The sequence below is a fragment of the Hirundo rustica genome, chromosome 2, assembly GCF_015227805.2.
Source record: "Hirundo rustica isolate bHirRus1 chromosome 2, bHirRus1.pri.v3, whole genome shotgun sequence".
Taxonomy (NCBI): domain Eukaryota; kingdom Metazoa; phylum Chordata; class Aves; order Passeriformes; family Hirundinidae; genus Hirundo; species Hirundo rustica.
The window spans coordinates 103,717,351-103,742,102 of record NC_053451.1 but is presented as its reverse complement, the minus strand read 5'-3'; the positions used below and the strand labels follow the sequence as shown (position 1 = coordinate 103,742,102).

At 39.0% G+C, this 24,752-nt stretch overlaps 1 protein-coding gene across 3 annotated transcripts in view; it reads left to right on the top strand.

Annotated features, from left to right (window-relative positions):
* The window catches only part of SH3KBP1 (SH3 domain containing kinase binding protein 1), a 211,615-nt gene that overhangs the window by 157,272 nt on the left and 29,591 nt on the right, over positions 1 to 24,752 (top strand). For all 3 annotated transcript variants that reach the window (XM_040055024.2, XM_040055023.2, XM_040055022.2), the window contains 2 exons: positions 18,070 to 18,171; positions 22,102 to 22,153. In XM_040055024.2, the coding sequence (XP_039910958.1) occupies positions 18,070 to 18,171; positions 22,102 to 22,153 (154 nt within the window). The remainder of the gene's footprint in view (positions 1 to 18,069; positions 18,172 to 22,101; positions 22,154 to 24,752) is intronic.

The window sequence follows — 24,752 nt, the reverse complement described above, 5'->3', positions numbered from 1 at the left end:
CAGTGATACAGTTTTTAAAATTGGCATAATTTAATTGCCATAAAATTAGTATTTGTGCCTTTGATAATGTTGTTGCTAAACCAAAGTGAGTTTGACAGTGAAACATTACACAAACTTCAGAGCCCTACATCTCCCTTCCTCTTGTGCTTTAGAGCCTTACCCTGATAATGAATGTTAAGCAGAGAGCAGCCAATGTGTACTCTTGAGTCTACAAATTTATACAATTAATTTTAATTTGAATCTGCTGGCAGATGAACATAAATTGTAAATTGATCCCTGTAACAAACATAATGGCTTAGAGAATACACTGTAATGTTGAAGAAAGCAGCAGCTTTGAATATCTCTCTTTGGTGTGTGTTATTTTTCTTGTAGGAATCATGAATTAGAATTTTGTGTTAGATTGAGGTTATGTGCCTAAATTAACTTACTGAACTAAACATTTACAATTTAGCCACCCTTAACATTCTGGTGAAGCAGAAAAATACGACAAAACAGAAGAGAAATAGTTTTAGATCTGTGTTGTTTCTAAAATTATGTGAACTTATTCAAGATTAGAAATGAAAAAAACAGTGCCAGGTTTTATACTCAATCTTCAAAAGCCATACAGTGAGATGGTGAGTAAACAGTTGGGTTTCCTTTAGAAGAGTTACATGTTACAAAGAACAGATTATACTTTAGGCGCACCTAATTTCCTGCTTCTGTCTTAAGACTTTACAGTTTATTTAAAAGTTTTTGATTGCTGGACATAAATATTTGTGGGGGAAAAAAACCTATAAACTAGAAAAGGCTGTGGATTTTCCATGAGGAAGATGAAACATAATAATGTGCACAATACTGCTGCTTTTGTTTGTGCTTGTATGAAATTAAAAGAATTAATTCTATAATTGATGTATCATAAGAGACTGTTACTTGACTGAACAATTTGGCACTGCGTGAAAAAAACCCAAAAAACTACAAAATCTTGGGAAGTACATCTGGAGCAGTGTTTGCCCCGCATGCTAAACTATTTTCAATCCTACAGGACATCTTCTTTGTCCTGAACAATATGCATGTAACCAAAGAAAAGTAATCAGACATTTGGTGGGAAGAGAAACTGCAAATGTAAAAATAAATTACATACATTAAATATCCTTTAATGACTTGCCCTCATTGACTTTTGTTTAGCTTGTTTGTAGAGCTGTGTAGTTTTGCCTGATTTAGAATGTTCTCATGTGAGTATTTAACAGCGTTTCTGATCATGAAAATGGCTTTTAAGATGTTGCTGCTGTCCACTTTACGCTTTATTGACCAGAGTGATTTAATTCCCCAAGATGGTAGGTCTCTGGGTGGAGCTGTGTTCAGCAGCAAGCACAGATGAAAAGACAATTACATTACTGAGGTTTCTATGTGAGATTTAATTTGCTTGCTTTTTCCCATATTCTTCTCTCTGCCTCTGCCCTCACAGTGGAAGGATATTTGTCTTTTATAATAACTAAGCTGATGATTTGACCGTAATGATCAGTTTTCCAAACCATGCAGAGAGAGTGGTTTGGAATAGTAAATACACTATTCTCTAGCTCTGTCCTTCTGCTCTCCACTGATATCAAGCCATTGCAGGCATTTTATTTAATTTTCTTCCTTTTTTCTGTGTCATGTCACGTCTCTGAACACTTACATAAACCCGTGCCTCTAGAGAGTGAGGGATCTCAATGCACAAAAGCCTGTAGTTTCTCTGTGGATGCCTTTTATGTGGTGTCTGAACTGATCTGAGCCACTGAAGAAATGATGCTTAACAAGCAGTCACTTTGCAGATCCTTTTGTGCTTTGCAGACCTCATTGCAGTCAGACTTGTGGGTTTTCTTCATCTGTTTTTAACACAGTTAAAAAAAAAATAAAATTCAGGCTATGTGGAGTCAAGGTCTTTGCTGTAGAGTTCTGAAAACAATGAGGTCTCCTTTATGCTCTACCACATAATACAGTAACTTTATTTTAGTCCAGATCTTCTGAAGCAGATGTCTGTTGTCATCCTTCTTTTACTCAGCAATACCAAAGTCAGCCTCACTTTTCTGCCCACCAATGGCTTCAGCTAGAGAGCTAAAATCACCATGACCAGTTAGTGAGCCAGGCTGATGAAGAGGCATCAAAGAGAAACATATGGAATGCTTCAGAAATTATTATCATGGCTTTGCTCTGTAATCATCAGATTACAGAATTTCTTTTAATTTATTTGTAATGAATTGTTTTGCAGGTTTTGCTTTCTTTGCTAGAAAGCATTAGACAGCATTTATTCTTCCCAATTATTTAGACTCAAAGAGAGAACACTGGTACTTTCAAGGAAACAGATGGGTGTCACAGTACTTCCTACAACCACAGATGCATTATCGTAAAATAATGTATTTTGTTGAAATCACTAAAACCGAAAAGGGATATAGATTCCCAGCATAAAAATTCTGTCACTAGACTAGTCTGTTTTTCCACAGTTAAATCCATGGGAGTGTTGAAGACTCACCATTTTAACTCATTCTGAATTTGGTTTTAGTTGGAAACAACAGCATTGGTGAAAGTGTGTGGGAGTGGCTGAGGTAATGAGTGAGTGACAGAAGAATGGGAGAGAAATCTCATTAAAAGAAAGTAAAATGCATTACAGTAATCTTAAAAGCACGAAGATGAGGTAGCACTTGAAAAGTGGTAAGACAAAAGGGGATGGATTAAATGAGCTAAATGGGAAGTTCCTGCAAGAGCCTGTGTACAGGTGCATGTGACATGTGACAATGGGCATGTGAGGAAGCTGTTAGTCTAATATTCATCTTGAAATGCTAGGACCTAATTTTGTGGAAAGGTGTAGAATCAGTAAATGCAGAATTCAATATTGCCATTTTAACAGTATCCACAGATAAAAGAGATAAGAGTGTATAGCATATTTCTCTCTTTTATTCAGTTGAATTAGTTATAAAAGTCCCTTTGTCAAGATCATAAAATCAAGATCATAAAATATCTCTTTAATATAAAGGGCAAACCTTTTTTTTTTCTTTTTTTCTTTTTTTTTTGTCGTGGCCTTTGCAGACTCTGTTTCAAGTTCTCACTGTTTTGATGGATGTTGAGATCTTGAATCACAAGCTGGTCAGAACTTCTCAATAGATCTCTGTGATAAGAGAATTTGAATATCTGAGGTTTCTTTGAAATAGCTAAAGAATACTTCGGACAGATTTGCTGAATCACAAGTGACCTCCCTAATCACCTGGAGAACGTGCTGGAAAGGTTTATTTGAGAGCTGAAGAAAGTCAGTAGAGGCTGATCACTTAGAGGTCAGAATGGTATGTGTTTGGGGAGATACAGGGTGAAGGATGGCATTATGCAAAACCGATAACCAAAAATAATTGCCAGTTATTTGGAAAATATGCATTATGAGATAGAGTCCAAACATATCTTAGTTAAAATGTACCTAAAAGACTGAAGAAAAGCAGAAACTTTACAAACATCTATTCCAAAAATTTCTGGAAAAGGTTTTTCTTTCCTTCTTTTCCCCAGTAAAGCAAATCCCCTTGTAAATACTTAGAAGAGGTTTTATTTATTAATAAGTGGACATAAAAGTGGGCAAATGTTATTCCTTTAATTACTTGATGTAGAATAATGTAAAAACCCTGAAAACATTGGTCAGAATTGTAAAGGAGGGTAAAACCTTCATTTTCAAGGCCATAAACTAATAGACCTGGTACCTTTGCTTTGCAAAAAATGAGTCTGAGAAAAATATAGCTTTGAAAGAAAGAGAATGAAAAGCAAAATACAGTAATTTACTTTACAGTTAAGGTGATGGTTGTGCATTTTGATGATTAGATATGTTCATAAGGTTCAAATTATGAATGAGGCCGTGAGATTGACACTGTAGATTACTTTTGTATTGTTTGTATTTGTCAAACATTTGTGTTTCTTAGGTATTTTTTTAGTGTCTTCAAAATATTCCTGACAGCATTTGGGTATGGGCAAGAAAACTGGTAATGACGGCACCCTGCAGCTGAAGGAAAGTGGCAAATAAGTCTTTTATCATGCTCAAATATTCATTTTGAAGATTGTATTTGTAAAAAATACAATTTCCACTAAGCAGCAGAAGATTCATGTGACATTTTCAACTGTCACAAAAATTTTACAGGACTTTTTATTCCAGCCCTCTTAGACATAGCTATTGTAAGCTACTTTTCTACAAATGTATTAATAGCTTTGATAAATTATGACAAAATGCATAGGATTCTGAAGACTTCACTGGCACACAGAAAATGACCTGTGTGAGGAATCAATAGAAGTAGCTGCATAATTTCAAAGCAAATACATCAAGCACACACTGGCAGCTGTGCACTCATTCAGAAGCAGTTTTACTTGCAAGGATGTAAAGAAGATTTCATTGTAGTGCATCAGTCTACCTGAGCTCTAGGCAGTAAAGAGCACTTTGTTCCCAGGAATAAAAACGGTCTGGATAAATAAAATTAGCTGCTTCAAAAATCATTGCAAATTTGAAAAGCTGGCAGCAATAGAAAGATATTCTCACCTGAACCCTAATTATCAATGGACGGCCCTGATATCCACGGGAATTCTGCTAATTCTGAATTAATAAGGTCATTTTGCTGATGCTATTCCAATGGTACTGGTAAAGTTACTGCAGTGGTATCATGAAAAGCACAACAGGATAATTACTAGTGACAAACTTACATGACTGTTTATCTGGTCTAGATATTTAATGATATTTCGATAACTAGATATTTAATGGCGACCCAATTTGTAGAGCTTAATTCTGTGCTGGGGGGCAAAGAGCCACAAACCTAGTTTTAAAAATAAGCATAATGGCAATCACTTTCTGCAAAGCTCCTCTTTGCTTTTGGTGTTATTGTTAATAATTTATTGTGAGATTTGCAAGTTTAGTGGTTCAAAATGCTTTACATTTAGCGACTTCCTTCCCTGAAGCACATGCAGTCGAGTGATAAGACAGACAAATAACTACAGGCGAGTAGAAGAGTATAAGGAAACAACTCAATGAGATTCAGTGCTGATAGTTTCTTTCATGATGTCCTTTTCTCACTGTTGCAGTGGTGCTCTGTGTGTTTGTCCCTGTCAGAGCATGGAATCTGCCCTTATGCAGAGCATTTAATACTGCCCAATCCTTTACATAGGCACGAGGCAGTTAATTTAACCCTGACTGTTCTTATAGGCAGTTCCTGGGACGTGGCCCTTTTGCCAAAACAATTCTACTGCTTTTCTCTCTTGCAACATCTTTAAATGCCCATCCTGGTGCAGGAGGTACTTGTCCAGAGCACTTTTGTTGGCTGAGCGATTGGCAAGGCGAACTCATCTGGGCAGGGCTGTGAAGGAAAACAGCTGCTCCAACGGATGCAGGAGGCTCCTAAAGGGATGAAATTAGTAAGTGCTATGTTAAAGAATCCTGCCAGGGAGTTGAGGCCATGAGAAGGGGAAGGAGACAGTGTGATAGAGAAGGACACTTGCTGATACTCAATCGAACATTTCGCTGGGCTGGGGAGTCGCTAGGATTGCCAGGAATTGTTTCTGTGGGGTTTTATTCATTGCTGAATTTTTCTCTACTCCTTTGATTACAAACAGCACAGACATATTTTATAAACCTCGGCTATAGAAATAGGAATGAAGGAGAAAAACTTTAAATTTTTCATTAAATATGAATTAATAGGTAGGTATCACTAATTCTTCCTTATTAAGATGAAATCTTCACTATTTTCCCCTCTATGGGTAAAAACAAACCAACAGAGTGGTAATATTTGAGGCCATTAAAAATACACCTGACTGGCAAGGAGACAGAATTTTTCAAAGCAGAAATGTGGTAGCTTAAGACTGTTTCTTTCAAAATAAATTTTAAGATTGTCTCTTTCTTCCTATGAAAGAAAGGAAAAAAATTAGTCACACTTCATGATAGTCAGGTAGTTTTGGTTTTCCTTGATTGACAACTAAAATCAAGCTTCTAGCTCATTTAAAAAAATATTTTACTAATATAACCGTGCAAAATATTTAGGTTATGCAGGAGAAAGTATGATCTGGTTTAATAAAATAAAAATATGGCTTTCTGTCAGAGCAACAAAATGGACTTTTGTTGACACTGAATATTTGGTCATGCAGATGCCCCTTTTTGGGGTTTTAATACAAGATATTTTGCACATTTGTAACTTCTGCAGCAATCTTGCATACAGAAACTGAAAGGAATACAGTAATCAAGCATTTAATAATGCCCAGCTTGAAGAAGGCTTTTATGATAACTTTAAGAAAGCTTTTATGATGTTTTGTGTTTGAAGAGAAGCATGTAAGCAATAAAGGCACTTACTTCTCGCCTCTGGAAATAAATAGGTATTTCCTTCAGAAAGGACAATACCATAAAGCCTCCTGAGATATCCATGAATTATTCATCACCTAATCTGCTTTCTGTGTTCCTTGTCCCCTACCCTTCACTACTTCCCTTGGCACCAGTTTTTCCCTCAGGGCATCCTGCCTCCTCCTCTGATAGGGAAACCTGCTTGTACCACGCTGCTGATTCCATACAAGAAATTATTTTGCACATTGTGCATGCTGAGGGTGCAGTTTTACATGATGGATGGTAGGTGGCTGCTAAAAGGGATGGTTCTCCTGCCCTTTCGCCTTGCATCTGGCAACCACAGGGTACACAGGGGCGGGTGATGGAGGAGTGGGACTGTCCCAGCAGATTGCTGAGAGGTTGGTGTAGCAGTAGGGTCACTTTTCCCTGACCTGAAACTTCTCTTTGTAGGTTTTGACTAACGGGAATCAGAAGGTTTGGGTTCTTCTGGGTTTCAAGCCATGGTGCTATGAGGGATGACAGCTGGGGTAGGTCCTGCAAAACGAGCCCTCTTTGACATAGCTCCAATGTGTGCAGCAAGTGCCTGGGTAGAACTTGTGTCATTGCTTAGAAGCATCAGCAGTTTCTCAAATGAGTGATTTAAAGCAGTTATAGAAAACTTGCAGGCACACTGATGATCAAGTGAATGAATGTTCATTTTCTGAAATTATGTTATATACTCAATAAATTACGGAAAATAGACTCTGAGTAGTTCCTCTTGCTTGAACCTTGTCCTTGGCCAAGACTTTTAAATGTTTATAAATAATTTTGTAATACTTATTCATATCTTGCAGCGTTTGTTGGCTGCTGTGATTAGCAGTGGGGCATTAAAGTCTCTGTAGAGACAAAGCCTGACAATGTTTAATCGGGGACCAGGTGCAGCTTACTTTTCATTGGCATCTTTAGAAATATTACTGAAACACAAATGCTCGAGCTAAGCACTTAAATAAGCTGTTAAGCCTGTGATTAGTCCAGGGAGAGTGGAACAGCCAGCACTCGAATGCTGAACTCATTAGTATATTTATAATATTTTTTTAAAGTACACACTGAACTTCTCTTTTCCTCTTCTTGTCACCACCAATTGTGGTGCTACAACAGTGACTTCAAAAGAAGGGGATTCTTTTGTTCGTGGTAGGTCCCAAATTTGAATTTTGACAAAGGCAAATTCATCCCAAGCTATGTAGGTGAAGTGGCAGAATCCCTCATGCATGCACTGCTTCAAGATTTGCATCTTTGGAAAGGCGTTTTGTTTGTAAGTATGTTTAACACAGCCAAGCTAATCTAAAAAGGTGACATATTTTGAGATAAAAAAGGAAAGAATCTTTTTTTCTACTTAGAAAAGATGTAGCTGAAATGCTGAGGTGTCTGGAAAACTGTGATTATTGCTCACAGTGTGGGCTTTAGATTCACTGCTTAGCTTCATCCTTTCTTTTATTCTGGATGTTGAGTTCACCTGCTGGTTTGATGGTATTATCTGAAGGCCAACCTTTTCAGGGCAGGGAAAGCTATTTCAAGGGGAAGTAAAAATGCACATACAGTGCCAAGTAATTAGTAATTGTAATTAGGACCTTGGTCCTAAGATGTCTTCAATCTAAGTAGCAATAGCATTAAATAATCTTTCAAATGATTTGTTCTCGGTTTTTATAATCTTTCTAACTACGGAAAATGTAATTACATAAATATTTTATCTTGGCTTATCAGGGGCATAAATTATGTCTGTTACTAGCACCACCTTTCATGTTTGTGTTGGCTAATATAGTTTTGAGTATTGGAGTGTTAGAGTTTTATGATGTGGAACATATTTATTTCTCCACAATAATTCTGCTGACTGAACATTGCAAATGAAGTGAATCCTCAGAAGAGATTGTTTTGTTCAATAAGCAACTTAATTCTTCCTCTTTGTACAAATATTTCATCAAAGCTTTTTAGCCTCATTACTGATTAAAGTATTTAGTCACAGAATGTAAAGTCAAAAGATTAGACCTAGCCTGAAACAGATTTAACAGAAAAAAATACATCTGCTGTGTTAGATCCTCTGCTCTACTGTCCTGGGTATTGCAGGTCATTCATTATTCTCAGCCAGTTTCTTTTTTGCAGGGTTCAATAACCTGGGCCAATATTTGAACAGACTTAGTTTTCTGGAGAGGTGTCTTCTTGCTGTGCCTTCCAGTAATAGCCACAGCCTGGAAAGAGAAGTGTAACCAGAGCTGAAATGATGTCTAATTTCCAACTATCTCTCCTGCTTCCTTCTGTACAGGGGTGACATGAGGATTTCTTAGTAGAGCCTTGGAGCTTGTGGATAAATAAAAATTTTTCTGTTTGACTCCTGAAGCTTTGAAAGATGCAGCTGGCATTATCAGATGTAAGGTTCTCTGTATGGCTTGGGCATGAGAACTGACAGGAGCTGGGAAGGATCCATGCAGGACTTGGGGCTTTGGGGATATGTTAAGGATTTGAGCAGGATAAGCCTCTGGGTTAGGGGCCCAGCAGAGGTTAGGGGCTGGCCTGGGAGGTTTTCTTTAATGCTTTTCTTTCACTATATCATAATCTACATGTATTTGCAAGAAGTATGTAAAGGGAAAATGGGTTTTCTCCAGGACTGCTTCAGAAGACAAATTTATTATCTCTTGGGCTATCTCTTTTATCTAAATTATCTTGGATTAAGTAGTTGCTGAGAGATTCATTCTGTCTTTCTGACAGATTTTAAGATCATGTTTCTGCCAAGGAGTACTTGATTACTAATCAGATGATCTAAAGCACAGCCATTTTCTTTAACAGAATTTAACAAATTTTGCACTTTTTGGTACTATAACCTCTCAGTCCCAGTAACTGACCTTATAGTAAGTAACAAACCTTGTTCATTTGGAGAAGCCCTGGGTAGCACAATGTGAGTGTAATATAAACCTCTGGAGAGAGGCTTTCCTTTATTCATAGTTTACCAAGTTTAATGAGAATTGATGAAGATTCTAAAATCAATTCTTTTCTAACTCTTAAGATAAATTTGGATTTTGAGAATGATCAGTCTTATTTTCAGCATGAATTTCTAAAGAAACATTTTAATATTATTGATTTTTTTTTTGCCCTGATTTAACATGGCTTTGTAGTTTCCCCCAAATGCCGAGTTGTATTAATGAAGATCTGGTGTGTTTTTATTGATGGTTTGAAAATCACAGAGCCCATCCAGTGCCTTCTCTGGTGTTTGTGAGAGTTGGGACCTCTCGGCCCCAGCGCTGCAGCCCCGCAGGTGCCCTGTGAGGGTGGGCTGAATGGCAGAGGGCTTGTCCTCCAGATTTATCTTTATATGAGAGGCCTTTAATCCTCAGACTCCTTTATATGTTTTATGGTTCTCTTTGTGTATTATGGTTCATGTCTCGAAAAGTTCAACAGACACATTTTGTTTGCATTAAAGGTGGTTTGTTTTTCTTTAAATGATGGTTGGCTAGCTGTTGTCGAAAGACTTCTGGAGAGATGCTCACAATGGGGCTAGCAGTAATTTAATGGGTGGCTGCCAGCACTGCAGAGCTAACACATGAAAGCTCCCAGTGCAAGCATAAGAGGGATTCATGGCTTTCTGAATAATGCAATTTTTCCAGCTCAACATTCTTCTTGATGAGAACCAACTTTAGAAGAGCAGAAGGAAGGCAGAGAATTAATGGATACAAATGCCAACTGCTGGGATTTATTATTATTATTATTATTACTATTATTATTACTATTATTATTACTATTATTATTATTATTATTATTTTGTAAGGAACTATGTGTTCAAATGGAGATTTCCAGAAAAATAATACTTTCTCAAATCCTGCCACCATTATGGTGTATCTCAGTACAGATACTACAGTATAAGCCTCACATATACTTCTCTGGGGGCCTGCTTTTTCTTGTTCTTAGTGTTGCTTTCTGTCTTAGCTGTAATGATGAAATCTGCGTGATTGAACGTTTCTGAATCAAAAACTTCTAATCAAAGAGCTGAAAAATTGAGTAGCTGTGAGTTGATGTCTAAACTATAGTTTCATATTTTAGCAGTATTGCAAAGTACCATCATGTTCAGAGGACCAGACTATGCAGCAATCAGCTCCCGCAGAATAAAACAGAAGTCTTATTTACAGATGAGAAGATTGGCTTTTTTCAGATGTATTTCTTCAAGAGTTTACACAGCTGCAGTTCAAGTCATGGATAGGAAAGATAATTGCATAGTTTATTACTCATTTTGTGACCTTGGGGAATAGAAAAAAATCTCTCATTTACTTATACTGACAAAAGCTTTCCTCTTCACTAGGGGCAGCTTGGAAGGTAGGTTCGGGAGGGGAGAGATGAACTTGGGCCACGGCACTCCCTGAAATTGTCAGTGCTTCCAAAGGTAGCAAGAGATGAGGGAGTGGGTGCTGCCTTGAAGGCCTGGCTGCTTTGGAGGAAAAGGCAGGAAACATCTTTGACCCTAAAGTAAAGTGGAAAGCATGGCCACAGCAGTGGATGCCTGCTTCCTCTCAGGCTTCCTTGTATTTTGGTAAAGCTGCAGAAATTTCTCAGCTCGTGGTAGATTCCCAGTATCAGATGGCTGTTAATGCTGGGGAGAGCAGTCCTGATGCACTTGCAGCTGGCTGCAGTGATGATCAAGGTATAAGTCCAGTGGGCTTCTGAACACACTTTAATGTATACATAGAGCCAAGTAGCTACAGGTTTTTATTTATGTGATTGTAATGGTTTTAATTTAATAAAACCAGGAAGAAACACCAATTAATGTAGGGGTTTTAGTGTTAATATTTTTGTGGGAGGGAGAGATTAGGAGAAAAATAAACAAAGCAGGCTTACGCTTAAAAATGAACAAAAATAGTTTTATTAACATATATTAAAAGACTGAGAAAAGAAAAAAAAAAGTTGAGAAACAAGAAAACTTAAACTAAAAGAGAATGATACCTTAAAACACGCGTCTTTCCTCTTACAAACTATTAACTTTCTTATTGAACAACGTAAAAAGACACAACTTAGGTTTTTCAGTCAGTTTCACTATTTGGACATAATCACTCATTACTTTAGGAGAAGAGTCCTTCCAAGATCTTTTTATGAAGACGTTTGCTACAAGACACAATAGTCCAGTGCTCTCAATGTTACACATTCTGCTGCCGCCAGGAGTTTTCGCAAACTGTGATGTTCTATCAGCAGAGCTTCTCAGTGTATCTGAGGTACTAGTTATGAATACTTCTTCTGATCTAAAATTATCTTTGTCTCAAAAGGCTGAGACCTCCTTTTGACCCAGGAGCGGGGGTTTCAGAGTTCCCAAATAAATCTCTATTACATCAGTCCTTAATTTTGATTAGAATAACATTCTACCCAAATAATATTAAGATGCTGCAAAGAACAGTTTATTTCTTCATAATTTACCTTAGAAAAGTCCGATTAAAAATGTCCACTTCTTCTATCCTATTCCAATATTACTAGTTCTTTCACTTCTCATCTAACTGACTTCATGCAGTGTCTGTTCCATGTACCCTCTGTTTTTTTCTTTCTTCTTTTTCTCAAGGAAGAATTGTGCTTTAAAAGTTTCGTGTTGCTAGTAAAGGGTTAAATTTGCCCGGGCTTGCAAAGGCCACGTGGAGGCGCCAGGCTGCGGGGCTGAAGAATAAATGCAAGGCCGTGCTGATGGAGGAAGCTGGTAAAGGTCCTTTTTTCCACCCCTCGGTCTCATCCAGGGCAGTCCAGCTCAGAGTTGTTATGGAGCTGCCGGCTTGCTTTCTCCACTGCCAGCGGTGATTAAGCTGGGCCATGTTTTGGCCCCTTCTGCCGTGGTGTGAGCACACGGCCCCGCACTGCCGAGCTGCAGCCGCCCCTCTCCCCTGCCCGCAGCGAGGGAAAGGGGCTCAGCCGGCCCCGGCTCTCCCTGTGCGGGCAGCGGCCCTCAGAGCCCCGGCCAGGCCCAGCCCGGCCGCCCAAAGGGCAGCGAGGCCCGGCCCGAGGCCGCCCGCCACCCCCGATGTTAGCTCATGGCTGATCCTAAAGCGAGAGAGCGGGCGGTCAGCAGCAGATCAGTTTTAAATGTTCCTGCCAAAGTCGCACTGACAGTTCTCATTGGTAACTTAGCTGCCGATATCCCAGCCAGCTTTTGATAGGTCCTTGTCCTCCCCCCACAACCCACGCTACGGTCAGGGCAGGGCAAAACATTTTACATTTCTCTGTATCTAGAAAACAAAATTGTGCCAACCCATGATAGTGATTAAGAACAGTCTCATGGCATACAGTAACTCTCCTGTAAGTGGCTTCAAGACAAAAAGAGCGAAAAAATGAGGTAGAATGATGCATAGTCCTTGGAAGAAAGCATACACTGGAAACCTGTCTGACACTTAAATTATAGTAATCTTGCATGCCTTATTGATTCCTGGTAAAATAATGAAAAAAATCCAAATAGTAGAGTTTTATTATAAATATGTTCACAACCAGAAGTGCTGCTTTGCATTTTCAGCAAAAATGTTGGTTTCCTTCATGTTCCTTTAATCTGGCTCAGGCCTAGAGTGCAAATAGCAGTGTGGGCTATAAATAAACCCATCTCTAATAACCAAGTCTGGTTTCTTAAGAGAGAAATAAACCCCCTCCATCTTCGGGGCATATGAAACTCCTGCCTCCTTGGAGCAGAGGGAAAGGCTGTGAAGCTGTAAGCATTTCCAGCAGGGACAGTTCAGTCACGTTTGTGTAGTGGGGTCATCAGTCACCACCAAGCTTGTAGGTGGGACACAGTTTGGCATGAGAAACACGTCACCTGCCGGGTATGAACCTGAGCCTCTTAATTTCACGGTCTTTAATGTGGTATCAGGTACTAAAGGGGACTGACAGCTCTGCCTTATCCCCCTTTTACCATCAAAGAAAGCCAGGGATGGTGTTTGGGCAAAGGGAGGTTTGTGTTCTTGGCTGGTGAGAAGTGGACTCCTGTGCTGGGGGGTGACATGGGCCAGTGTTGTGTCAGTGGTGTCTGTGTGGGTGCAGCTGCTTCTGTTCAGAGAGTGCAGGATCTGTCAAACTGCCTTATTCTGGGCTTTTTGGTCAATCTCCACCATTTTCGGCTCTTTTCCTGTTGAATTGAGAGCGCCAAGGGAAGGAAGAGCACAATGTCTGCTCTAGTACAGAGCAGTAGTTCTGCTGCTAGGAAACCCTTTAATATAGGATGCTGTGTGCATAAAAGACCAAGCAATGTCATGATCCTTTCACCCAGAAGAGGAGAAAGCCTGACTCTACCATTTTATGACTTTTCTTCATCAGTGTGAGAGTGGCTGCAGGATCACTGCAGTTGCTAAAAGGTGACTAAGCCATGATCTTATGCTGGCAACCCTACTTATGTATCTCACTGTATTTCACTTCCATTCAGTAACAGTGTGATAAATCTGGTGCTCCAAATGGAAACTTTCTTTGCCTGTGTTAAAATACCTCTGCATGGCTTTTGGCTGGTCTCTCTACTCATGTATCTTTTTCTTCCCCTCTCCTCTGTCCCTCCTCTTTTAGTCACCACAGACGTAAGATTCAGAGTAGAACTGTGTTTTTATCTTTCTTGTTTTACCGTTGGTTTGGGTTTGTATTTTGTTTTCTTTTTTGATGTTCTCTGCTGGAAAAAAAGAGTTCTCTAGATGATTCTCTCTTCCAGTTTTATTCACAGCTTGCATGTCTCACTGCTAATTCCATGAAGAATAGGTCTTCTTATTCTTCATGTCAAGGAAAGGACTGATGTTTTTTATTTCACTTGTGTGTACTCTTAAAATGCTTGGCCACATGAAAAGTTAGCTATATTCTGACTTTCTAGTAGTTTCCGCTTCTCCCAGATTCACCTTTTCCTCTGACCTATATAAGTGTTCCAGCCCAGGCTGACATTTTAGTACCTTATATTTTGTGTAATATTTCTTATAAAGTTTAAACATCTCAAAAATTCCTCAACACTTTAGTCTTTCCCTTCTCTATGTTTTGTCCAATTTTTTCCCAAATATTTAGCACAAAATGAATGCTGCTAGTAAACCCAGTATATTCAGTTTTTTATCCTTTATTTGGGAACTGCTGAGCTTGGAATGAGATGGGCTGTGGGATGGATGTGACAGCTGGAATCACTCCCTGCCTTCCCTGGGGCAGGTCCCACAGGCAGAGGGGATGCATGGCATGGGGGATTCCCTCTCCTTGCCCTGCCTGACTGAAGGGACGGGGCAATGGCAGCGAGTTCCTGCCCAGCACAGCAGAACCTCTCCTCTGTGACTGCCCCACTGTCCAGGTGCCCTGGTGTGATTGGTGTGAGGCTGTCACAAGTCACAAGTGTCAGGCCTCGAGCTGTGCCAGAGGAGTTTTAGATTAGGTACTGGGAACAGTTTTGTCACCAAGGGAGTTGTCAAGCACTGGAACAGGCTGCCCAGGGAAGTGGTGCAATCTCCATCCCTGGAGAAGACATGTAGATGTGGCACTTAGGGACATGCTTTAGAGGTGCACTTGGCAGTGCTGGGATGACAGATGAATTCAATGATCTTAAAGGTAATTTTCATCCTAAACTGTTTTTATGATTTTACTGTTCTTATGATTTTACTTCACTAGAAATGAGGATAAAACCAAGATCTGTATTTTAATGAGAAAATACCAAAATCTCCCTCAAGATTTTTAATTGCTCTGTTTCATGAATATGCCTCTGCTTGAACAATCAAAGCAGGATTGGCAATGTGAACTAGCAGTGGATTTCTCCAGTGTCTTTGATTGCACTGTCACTGCAATGAGTACATGGGTATAGTCTCCAAATTAAGCTTTGGTAGGAGCTGATTTTTAGAGCATCTAACTGTTGACCCAGCTACCACCCAACTTGATGAATTTCAGTCTTTTTTGCCATGTCATACTCCTTCCAGTTTGTAAATATTTTGTGACGGTTTTTTTCTTAAAGGAAACAACAATCTATTTCTAGTACTTGGAATATCTTTTCTTCATAGGACTTTGGGAATATTTCATAATCTGATTTTTGTTTGTTTGTTATATGAGTCTGACAAGATGACATGGAGATAAAGCAGAGATCCATTTGGTTTGTTAAGAAATTTGGGGTTATTAATAAAGATTTGTCAGTCTTGACACTGGATTTCTTGATAGCTTTTCTATAAAATTTGCGTTTTGAAATTACAGCCATTTTGCTGTACTTGAACACATGAACACTAGATATGTTAAAAAAGACAGTATGGTTAAGGTTGCATGGCTGATGGCAATCTGGAAGAATTGGAGTGTTTTCTGCTCAGTGTTGACAAGCAGACACGTTGTTTTAAACACGTTGCTTTGATTGTGTTTCACAGCTGTGCCCTTTGTCAGTACTTGTGGCAGCTCGTGGAGCTGTAACTCAGGTGTGCTTGTGTGCTGCTCTGTCCCACAGTTAGGGTGCTGCCTTCTGCCAGCACCTTAGCTTGGCTTTCAGGGGTGCTGGGGCATGGCAAGCCTGCAGCTCTGGGTAGGAGGAGGGCACCACCATGGAGATTCTTCACCAGATTTCTTCAGTAGCTTTTAATTTCTGAAATCTCTATTTTATTTTTTTTTTCTCAGTGACCAATAAGCCTCCTCTTGCAAGTGAACTCAATGAGAAAATTAAAGAGAAATGGCCTAAAGAGATTTACTTGCTGTATGAAAATCCGCCCTGGTGATTGGCTGCGTAAGCCTGGGTGACAGTCTGGAGAGGGAAAAAAAGCAAATCTGCAGCTGTTTGGGATTTATGAATGTGTGACACAAACAGCAGCTTCATGGAAACAAATGAGCTTTACAAAAAGCATCGAGGAAGAATTCACGTGTGTTAATAAAATGAAGAAGTAGGAGTAATATTTGTGTTTCCTAAGAGCATTAAAAAATTCTACCTAAAAAGCATATATGTCATGCCGTGTGCTGTTTAGTCAGGATTATTAGCTAGCACTAAGCTGTGCAGTCAGTTGAAGCACAAGCTTTTCGTCTCTGGATGCTTGAATTATTCTTCATATTTTTCAAAGTCTGAATTGGGTCATAAATGTTTAGGCAATTTCAGATTAGCGACGTAGGGGGTGGAGGGCATTATAAAACAACACCATGTGATAGAACAGTTGAGTGCACTGATTATCAGGCTGTGCAAGTGGGAGAGCACCTTCACACCAGGAATGAGGGCTGCTGGCTCTGCAGCAAGAGGAGAGTCCTGAACACTGCCTGCCCATGCTAGGCTCAGCTGATTATCTTGATCCTCCATGGAGCCCTTGCCAGCCCTGTGATGTTTTGAAAACATCAGCTGGTCAAGAATCAGCCTTGGTCACTGACAAAGGTCTTACAGAGCTGGTAAATACCTCCTAAATAACTGTGGGAAGGCCAAGGAAATGTCCTCCCTGGTGGAGGCCACCCTGCTAAAGGGAAGGGAGAAGTACAGAAAGGCAAAGATTAGGCATGAGAAAAGATTATCAAAAAAAAGGAATGAAAGGATTGTTTCGTGCCTGCATTACATCAGAGAAAAATACTGAGATAGGAGGGGGGAAAAAGCCCAACACACCAAAACAGACATGAATGTAAGAGCCTTAGCTGGTGTGTTTAGTTAGCACATACTCAAGAGACCAGGAGGAATAAATAAGCTAAATAAAGAGTCTAGAACAGAAAAGTAACAAAAACCAACCCCAAAGCATAAAAGCAATCATCTTTAATGCCAGTGTGTTTTCTCTCAAATATTATCCAGTGTTTGTCTGTTGTAACTTACAGAAAAATACCAAGAAGCACAATCATTGTGAACAATATTTTTAAGACTTGGTATTAAGTACACCTCACTAAGTTAACCTGCATTGTTCTGTCATCAGTTTAGCAGCTGAAATAAAAGATTTTATGGAAACCAGGAAAGGTTGGCCAGCCTGATGTTGAGCCAACTGCAAAAATTGGCTGAAGTGGTTCTAAGACTGAGCAGACAATGGGTGACTTTCCTGTAATTGTATTTTGGAAGACAGCTGAGCTGTTTCGGCTTGAGCTTTCAGGAAAAAAGAATGTGGAAAATCTCAACAGGAAGTGTTCTATGTAGCAAACACACACACACAAAAAACTAAATATGGAGCACTGAGGACTTACAGAACGGTTCCAACCTTCTCTAAAATGTTGTGGCTTCTCTTCTATTATTATTCATAACGAAAATAATTGCGCTATTTTTTTAACATTTAGACGCACTGATGTTACTTATTCACTTATTTATCTGTACGTTGTTTTGCTATACACTGCATTGTACTGCTTAGAAATGCTGCAGAGAAAGAAGGTGACGCCTGGTATTAATCAGGTGCATGATGCCTTATTAATTGGAGTGAGATGGAATTTAATAATTCCATTGCGTCAAGCTTTTTTTGAAAGTGTGGGAAATAATGGCACTTTTTTATCCCCTGATGTATGATGCTTAATTAAGTTATTGTCTTTCTGCAGGATGAAGTCAGAGAGACATAGGGTCCAGCGTGCTCAAAATGCTGACTTGTTTAATAGATCAAATGGTGAACTAGCTTTTTTTTATTTAGACACAGACAAGGTCTTGAGCTCTTACAGCATGTTCATTGTTCTTTCCTAGCTGCTCTGTGTGATAATGGAATGCAGGATGGTTATTGAAGTTTTTGTCTGATAGATTACCCTGTTAACCTGGCACTCCAGCAAATTGTCATGTTCTAGCAAACAGGGAGGACATTATGCAAGAGAGTACTTCAGCTCAAAAATCTGTTCAGTGCACAAGCACACTATGGTTTTCATTTTATTTTACTGTTTTCTAGGATTGCATTGATGTGGGTTGGTGGGAAGGAGAACTCAATGGCAGAAGAGGTGTTTTTCCAGATAACTTTGTCAAGCTACTCCCCTCAGATTTTGAAAAAGAGGTAAGCAATATATTCTTTCATTTTCACTCGAAAATTCAGAATGAAAGCAGAGCTAAAAGAAATCTTCTTTCAGATATGTGATTTTGACAAAGTTTTACTTCTCATCTAATAATATAAAAGCATAAAGGAAAACCAAAAATTCTGGGTTGGAAAGCGTCCATGAAAAGAATGTGTAGCACTCAAAGTCATATTACGGAGTTTCCTTGAAGGGTTTGATTTGTCCATCCAGTCACCCCACCTCCACTGTTCTGCTCTGAAAGCCCTCTGTCCTGTGTCCTACGAGTTTGAGAGTGAGAGAACAACTGGAGGTCCCAGGAATAAGTCATGTGATGCAATGATATCCAGAATTCTTTAATCTTCTCCGTTGTTTTTGTGGTGGAATATGAAAAGTTAAGAGTATCACCTGCATGCTGATGGACAGCAGTCAAACACTGTTCCAGAACAAAAAGGGTGAGATTTTTAACCGTGTAATTTGAAAAATAATTATTATTTGAAAATTTGAAAAAATAATTTGAAAAATAATAAGCTTTTGGTGTCTCACGGGCATATTTCTTTACCTCTCAGATTTACTAAAAAAGAAGGTATAAAACCTCTGTAGAAGATTTTTCAACTCCTATTTATTTGAAAAAGATGGCATTGTTATTTGCCATACAGTATTTAGAAATCTTGTGGTTTCCTGGAATAAAGTAATGGATTTCTTCCCCCAAAATCCATTCCATTTTTAGGAACTTTTTGAGTCACCTGTGAGATATCACAAGCTTGCAATCAGGCTTTTGATGAGTATTTCACAGTGATAGTGTAAGCATTCTGTGATGAAACCAAAACTTACTGACACCCAGCTTCACTCATTGGCAATAAAATTGGATGCCAAAGGCAAAAGTTAAATAACTTGGAAAGCTTAATAAAGCAACTATTAACTCACAGAGGCTAACATGATAATTACTGAAAAGGAAGGGAGAAGAGCAGCAAAACCTGTGGGAGATGAAAAGGCAATTCCACAGCAGAGTGCATATCCTGGCTTTAGGCCTAAAAATAAAAGCAGCTGATTTCTAGAAAAGGCAGAAATCAAACACCTGAAGACATAGTGAGCCTATTATAGAAGAAAAAAATCCTTACTGCTATCTATTTTTTGTGATGTAATTATTCAGTCATTTTGAACTTAAAAACTGTGTATCTTTTAAGTGATTTTTAAAGTACAATTGAATATAACTTGTAGAGTAAATTAGATATTCAGACACTTGGAAATTGCAGCTAGGTTTGCTCTAACTGTGGAGAATAGAATTTTATTAATTTTTTTGAAATGCCACAGATCTAGCCACTTGAGAAGTAACTGGTAGGACTATAGACCATCTCTCTTTGCTTGAATCAGTGCTAAAAGGGAAGGAGATAAATACTTTACCAGTGATTTTGGCAGGTATTTTCTGATGTGATCCAGAAACCTTGGATTCCATCCCATGGTCTGAAAGTATTTGTTGCAATAGTTCTTCTGTCTGTTCAACAAAAGCTTGGGATCTCTTCCCATCTCCTTGTTCAGTCCTCAGTTTTCCAAGCCTGACTCTTTTCAACACATGCCTATTTGTTCGAGGCCTTTTCTGAAGCTGCCTAGTCCAATCTCCACCTCTCAGGTGGTCTCCATTACAGGATTTTCCCCAGAGCTCCCTACCTGAGTCCAAATCACCATCTGGATTTACTTTCTATCCCTGCACCAAATTTCTTTATACTGCTTTTTTTCCTCCCCCCTTTTACTCTTTGTCCCTGCTCTGTAGTTTTGTTCTCTTTTTGTCCAACCAATCCTGGTTCCCTTTCAGTTGGCTTAATTTCTAGTCTGTCTCCATCACCTTCTTGGTTACCTCATCCAGCCACAGACCCTTGTAAATCCTTCTTGCTTCTTCATGTTTCCCTAAGGAGTCTTTTAAGGCTCCTTCACACTACACCCTTCCTGACCTTGGTCTGTCCTTTTGAAACAATCTATTTCCCTCTTCAGCTTTCAGTTCAAGCCACTTTGTCAAATGAGCCATAGGACCTTTTCTCCTTGGTGTCTGTCTACGTAAGAGCTTTGGTTTTATTCAGGAGTGACCGTAGTGAATCTGCCACTTGTCCGTCTGCACTTGTTTGGGAGACAGAGTGCAGGGGACATAGTAAAAGTCTCAGGGGACATAACTTAGACCCCTTACAGGAGAGAACTAAGCCAGAAGATGTGCTAAGGGAGTGCATCTCTTGTATTCCAGCTGCTGATGTGTGGTCAGTCCTGCTGGGATCAGTCTCACACCACTCCACAGTAAAACCCCAAATGCTGGTACTGTACTGCTGAATCCTCAGCATCAACTATTTCACTCTGCAGCCATTATCAACAGAACTCCTAATGCCTATCACAGCACATGCATTGTCTCTGTCTCATTTCCTTTCCAAATTTTTCTTCACTTTTCTGCCTTTAAACCTTAAACCATGTTGCCCAAATTTTTGTAGAAGTGTCTGTGAGAGTTTAAGGGACTCAGCGTTTGTGGGCAATGGCCCAAGGCAGCCAGGCTGTAACAAGTCATTCTGATCTCCTGAGTTCTTGGCCACAGCCTTCTCAGGTTGGTGATGGAAGGTGATCTGGTAAGATGGTAGGAGAAACTTGAAGGTTGCTGGATGACAACTTTGAGATTCAGGATGTTATGCTTACCTTGCTTGGGCAAAAACTGGTTTGTTTTTTTTTTTCTCCAGAGATGAATACATTTGCTAGATTTGAGAGAGATCCCTTGGAAGGGCATGTGGCAAGTACTCATCCTTCGTAGCTGCTTTCAACACCCAGACAAGATCTGAGAATTCTAAGGCAGACACTGAACTAATTAAAGTGAACAAAGCAATTGATCTTTCTCAAAAGCTTTGGCAAACAGATAGAAAATAATTGAGGGAGGGCAGGGATCAATAAGAGTTTGAGAGAAAATCCTAGCCTAAATGGCTGATTGAAGTTTGGCAAAGCTGTGCATATCTGGAAAAATCATTTTATTCCACATTTGTTCCACAAGACAATATACAGTGCTACATAGCCAGCAATGTAGTGAAAGTGATTGTCATCACTCTGTGGCAAAGGAAAGAAAGTCCTTCTCAGGAAAAAAGGATAAACATATGGAAAAAAAATCAGGGTTTTTTTGCTTAAAATATCTACAATAATCTTGATGGTTTGTTGAGGTTTTTTTGAAGTGAGAGGTAAAGTGTGTCATGTGATCTAGCATGATGCTCCCTTTGGTTTTGTTCTCATTCCAACACACACGTGGTGACTGGCAGTGTGCTGTGCGTGCATTCACACACATCAGCATCAGTCCCCCAGCACAGATCTATTAGGAAAATCATCATAACAGAGAAGGTAAAAGTATAAATAAAGGACAGATTAGTTGGAATAATTGGTTTAATTTCACCAAACATCTAAAATTCTGATCTTTCACAACTGGAACTCTAAATATATCCTAGTAAGTGAATAAAGAGTAACCTTTGCTGTATTTTCTGGGTTCTGCATTTTTGCCTCGTTTATGGGTCTGAAAATACCTCAGGTTTTCCCACAGGTATCTTGGAGTTTCTTTGTCTTTGGGGTTTTTTTCCAAAACGGGTAGGAATATTTACAAGGTTAAATTTTAAAGAAATAGACTTCTTCATTAGATCAAAGGTCATATATTCCTCCAGTCTTAAGGTACACAAAATGAACTTTTTTTAACCCCTCAGCAGGAGAATTTCAATTGCAAGTACAAAAATGATATTTTATTTGTCAATGCTATTTTCTTTCTTCAAATTAATTTTAATGAAGTTATTTCAGGAGAAATGTGACAGATCTCTAGTCTCATGACTTGCAATTATTAATGTTAAGCACTTTATTATTAACTCCAGCCTCTGTGTGAATGAGATTTACAGGCCTTTTGAAGCAACCTGTTTTCTTCTGTTATTCAATTTTAGAGACCGAAGAAACCACCGCCTCCATCAGCTCCTGTCATCAAACAAGGATCAGGTAAAGTGTAGTTGATTTTTACAGCTCATGTCAGTGAGCACATCTCAATATAAATTAAGTGTATTCAAACTTAGATAGAATTCATCTGTATCAAAATTGGCAAGCAGATGTGTAGACAACAACTAATAAATCACAATCAAAATGCAAATAGTTGTTAACCGTGAATGACGGTGATGGGCTTTAAATATATTTCAGTCAGCCATCTCTACCATTTCAAAATAACCTTGTTTGCCCCTTAATCACGTTTAATCACAGCAAGTGTGATACTTCAGCTTTCTGATTTTTTTGGTTTTGTTCCCTGGCTGAAGTTGATTGTGTGCATGTCCTTGCAGTACAGACACAGTATGTGGAGTCTGATAATACCTGCAGGAGGAAACTGCATTCACTACACATCTGATTTATTCTAGAGACACAGAGCTTTTTAGAACATCTATAAAACAGTGTCATACAGTGGCCTCCTCTGAGCTGCAATCTTAAGTCTTGCAGATCTGCATGAATGCTGGATCTGGCTCCTGCTCTAGGTTATGGACCATAGATTCTTGGTTTTCAATACTTTCATAGCCATGAGTATGAAACTAAAAGGAGTTACCCTGAATGGTTATGTAGATAAAGGTGTTGCAAATGTATTAAGGGGCTGATCCTGTTTTCCAAACAGATGAGTGCTAGCAAAACTGATTTTGTGATAAGTTATACTGAATTGTGTGTAGATACTGAGAGCTGAACATATATTTGTAATTTTAAAATGACCTCTCCATACTAATTTTCAAAAGTGCCTGCATGATTTATTTTTATCACAAAACTTAGTTAAAGAATCTACGCACTTGACAGTCCTGAACTCGGAAGCCAGATTCCAGTTCCATTCATGTAAAAATACAAATCACTGGGCATGCTCTCAGAGTTTTCATTTGTATTGCAGTTGTGGTGGAAACATAACTGTGGCTGGAATTCTTTAATCCCTTTAGTCAGTCAGTTTATAAAAACTCTGCAGCAGCACTACTGCTTTCCCTACTGCAGGCACCCATTAAAAACCAAAACAAATATGTCCAATCTCCTGGTAGTTTTCTTATTACTGTGATGTGTTCCAGCTTTTGGTGCTTTAAAAAGTAAATTTTCCTCTCCTACAGACTTAAGCTGTTAGTAGAAATGCAACACACACTAGTATACAATTTACTAGGAATCAATATGCTATAATTTAACTAGCTTGAATTTGTCATGCACTTCTTTGACTACAGAATCGTGATCATATTTGTGTTTCTTATTGACATTCCTGGTTTGTTCTTCACTCTGTCTTGAGACTCGAGGAAACATAAATTTCATTTTAATCAGTAATAGCGTCCAGAGAGAGAGCAGTATGACTTTGCCATCTAGTGGTGGTTGTATAACAACCATGTCTTGGTGGCCACTCTGTTAAAGCCTGACATGTCTTGTAAAAACTCTATAAAACTACATTTATTTCAATTTATATTGCTATAATTAGAGGATAACACTTTAATAGGTACCTGCTTGCATACAATGCTTTTACTGTGTCACCATAGCAGGATAATGTGCCCATTTTCAGAAGGAAAAATAGTTGCAAAAAGGAGGCAGACAATTTGATTAAAGCTTCTAAGTCTATATTGAAGCCAAGACTGTTGCAGTTCTTTCTTTTCATACTGGGTCATCAGGCACAAAGTTTTTTCTGAAATAGAGCTGTAAATCATCTTATGTTTATTAGCATCCTGACATCCTCTACTTTGTCAAATTATTTCTTCACTGAGGTTACACTGCATTTTACCCCATCTTCAGGTCTTACTGTTGATAGTAAGTAACAACTTCAGTAGTGCTTCTGCATATTTGACCAGTCACAGTGTGATGAATAAATTTAAAACTGTCAATTGCAGCCTAAATAGTTAAATGTCAGCATCTTCTGATGCAGAGCATAAAATCAAAACAGAGAATTAGAACTTGTCTTTGTCATACAAGTGGCATATGTGTAAAGAGGTGTCTATATTATAGCAGAGATAGAAATTTATAGTTTCCACAGCAGTAAACTGCCAGGACCATCTGTGCTGCACTACTTCACAAAGCAAGGTGAAAACTGGAGAGCTGAATTTAGGAGCACCAGTTCCTTACATATAGGCTTCAAAAGCAGTAGGCATTTCACTGGGTAGCTGGGGTAAGCAACACAACTGTGTCCAGACTGAAGGGTGGGAATACTCCTGAGTTCCTCTGGGAGCTGATACAGAGCTTCCCAAAGCTTCCTTGAAGGTGACCCTCACCTGGGAGCTAAGGCAGGGTCATGATGCCTGCCTGGGTGTTGATTAATTTGGGGGGGGGGTCACAATCCAAGTAGAAAGAACAGCTAAGTCTGCGAGCTCCTCAGTGGCTGTAGGCTCATTGTTCTAGACTTGGGCTGAGAATGTCCCTCTGTGTGTTAATGATGGCTGTTAATCACACTGTAATTAGGTATATAGACTTATGTGTCTTTCTTTTTGAACATATTAGTGTGTGGAAGATTGTCAATATGTTGACTTGTGCTTTGCATAACTTGTGTTTTGAAAGGCTTTAACTGCTTTGGAGCAACAGCTTCTCATCTCAGGAGTGAAGCCTTCTTCATAGA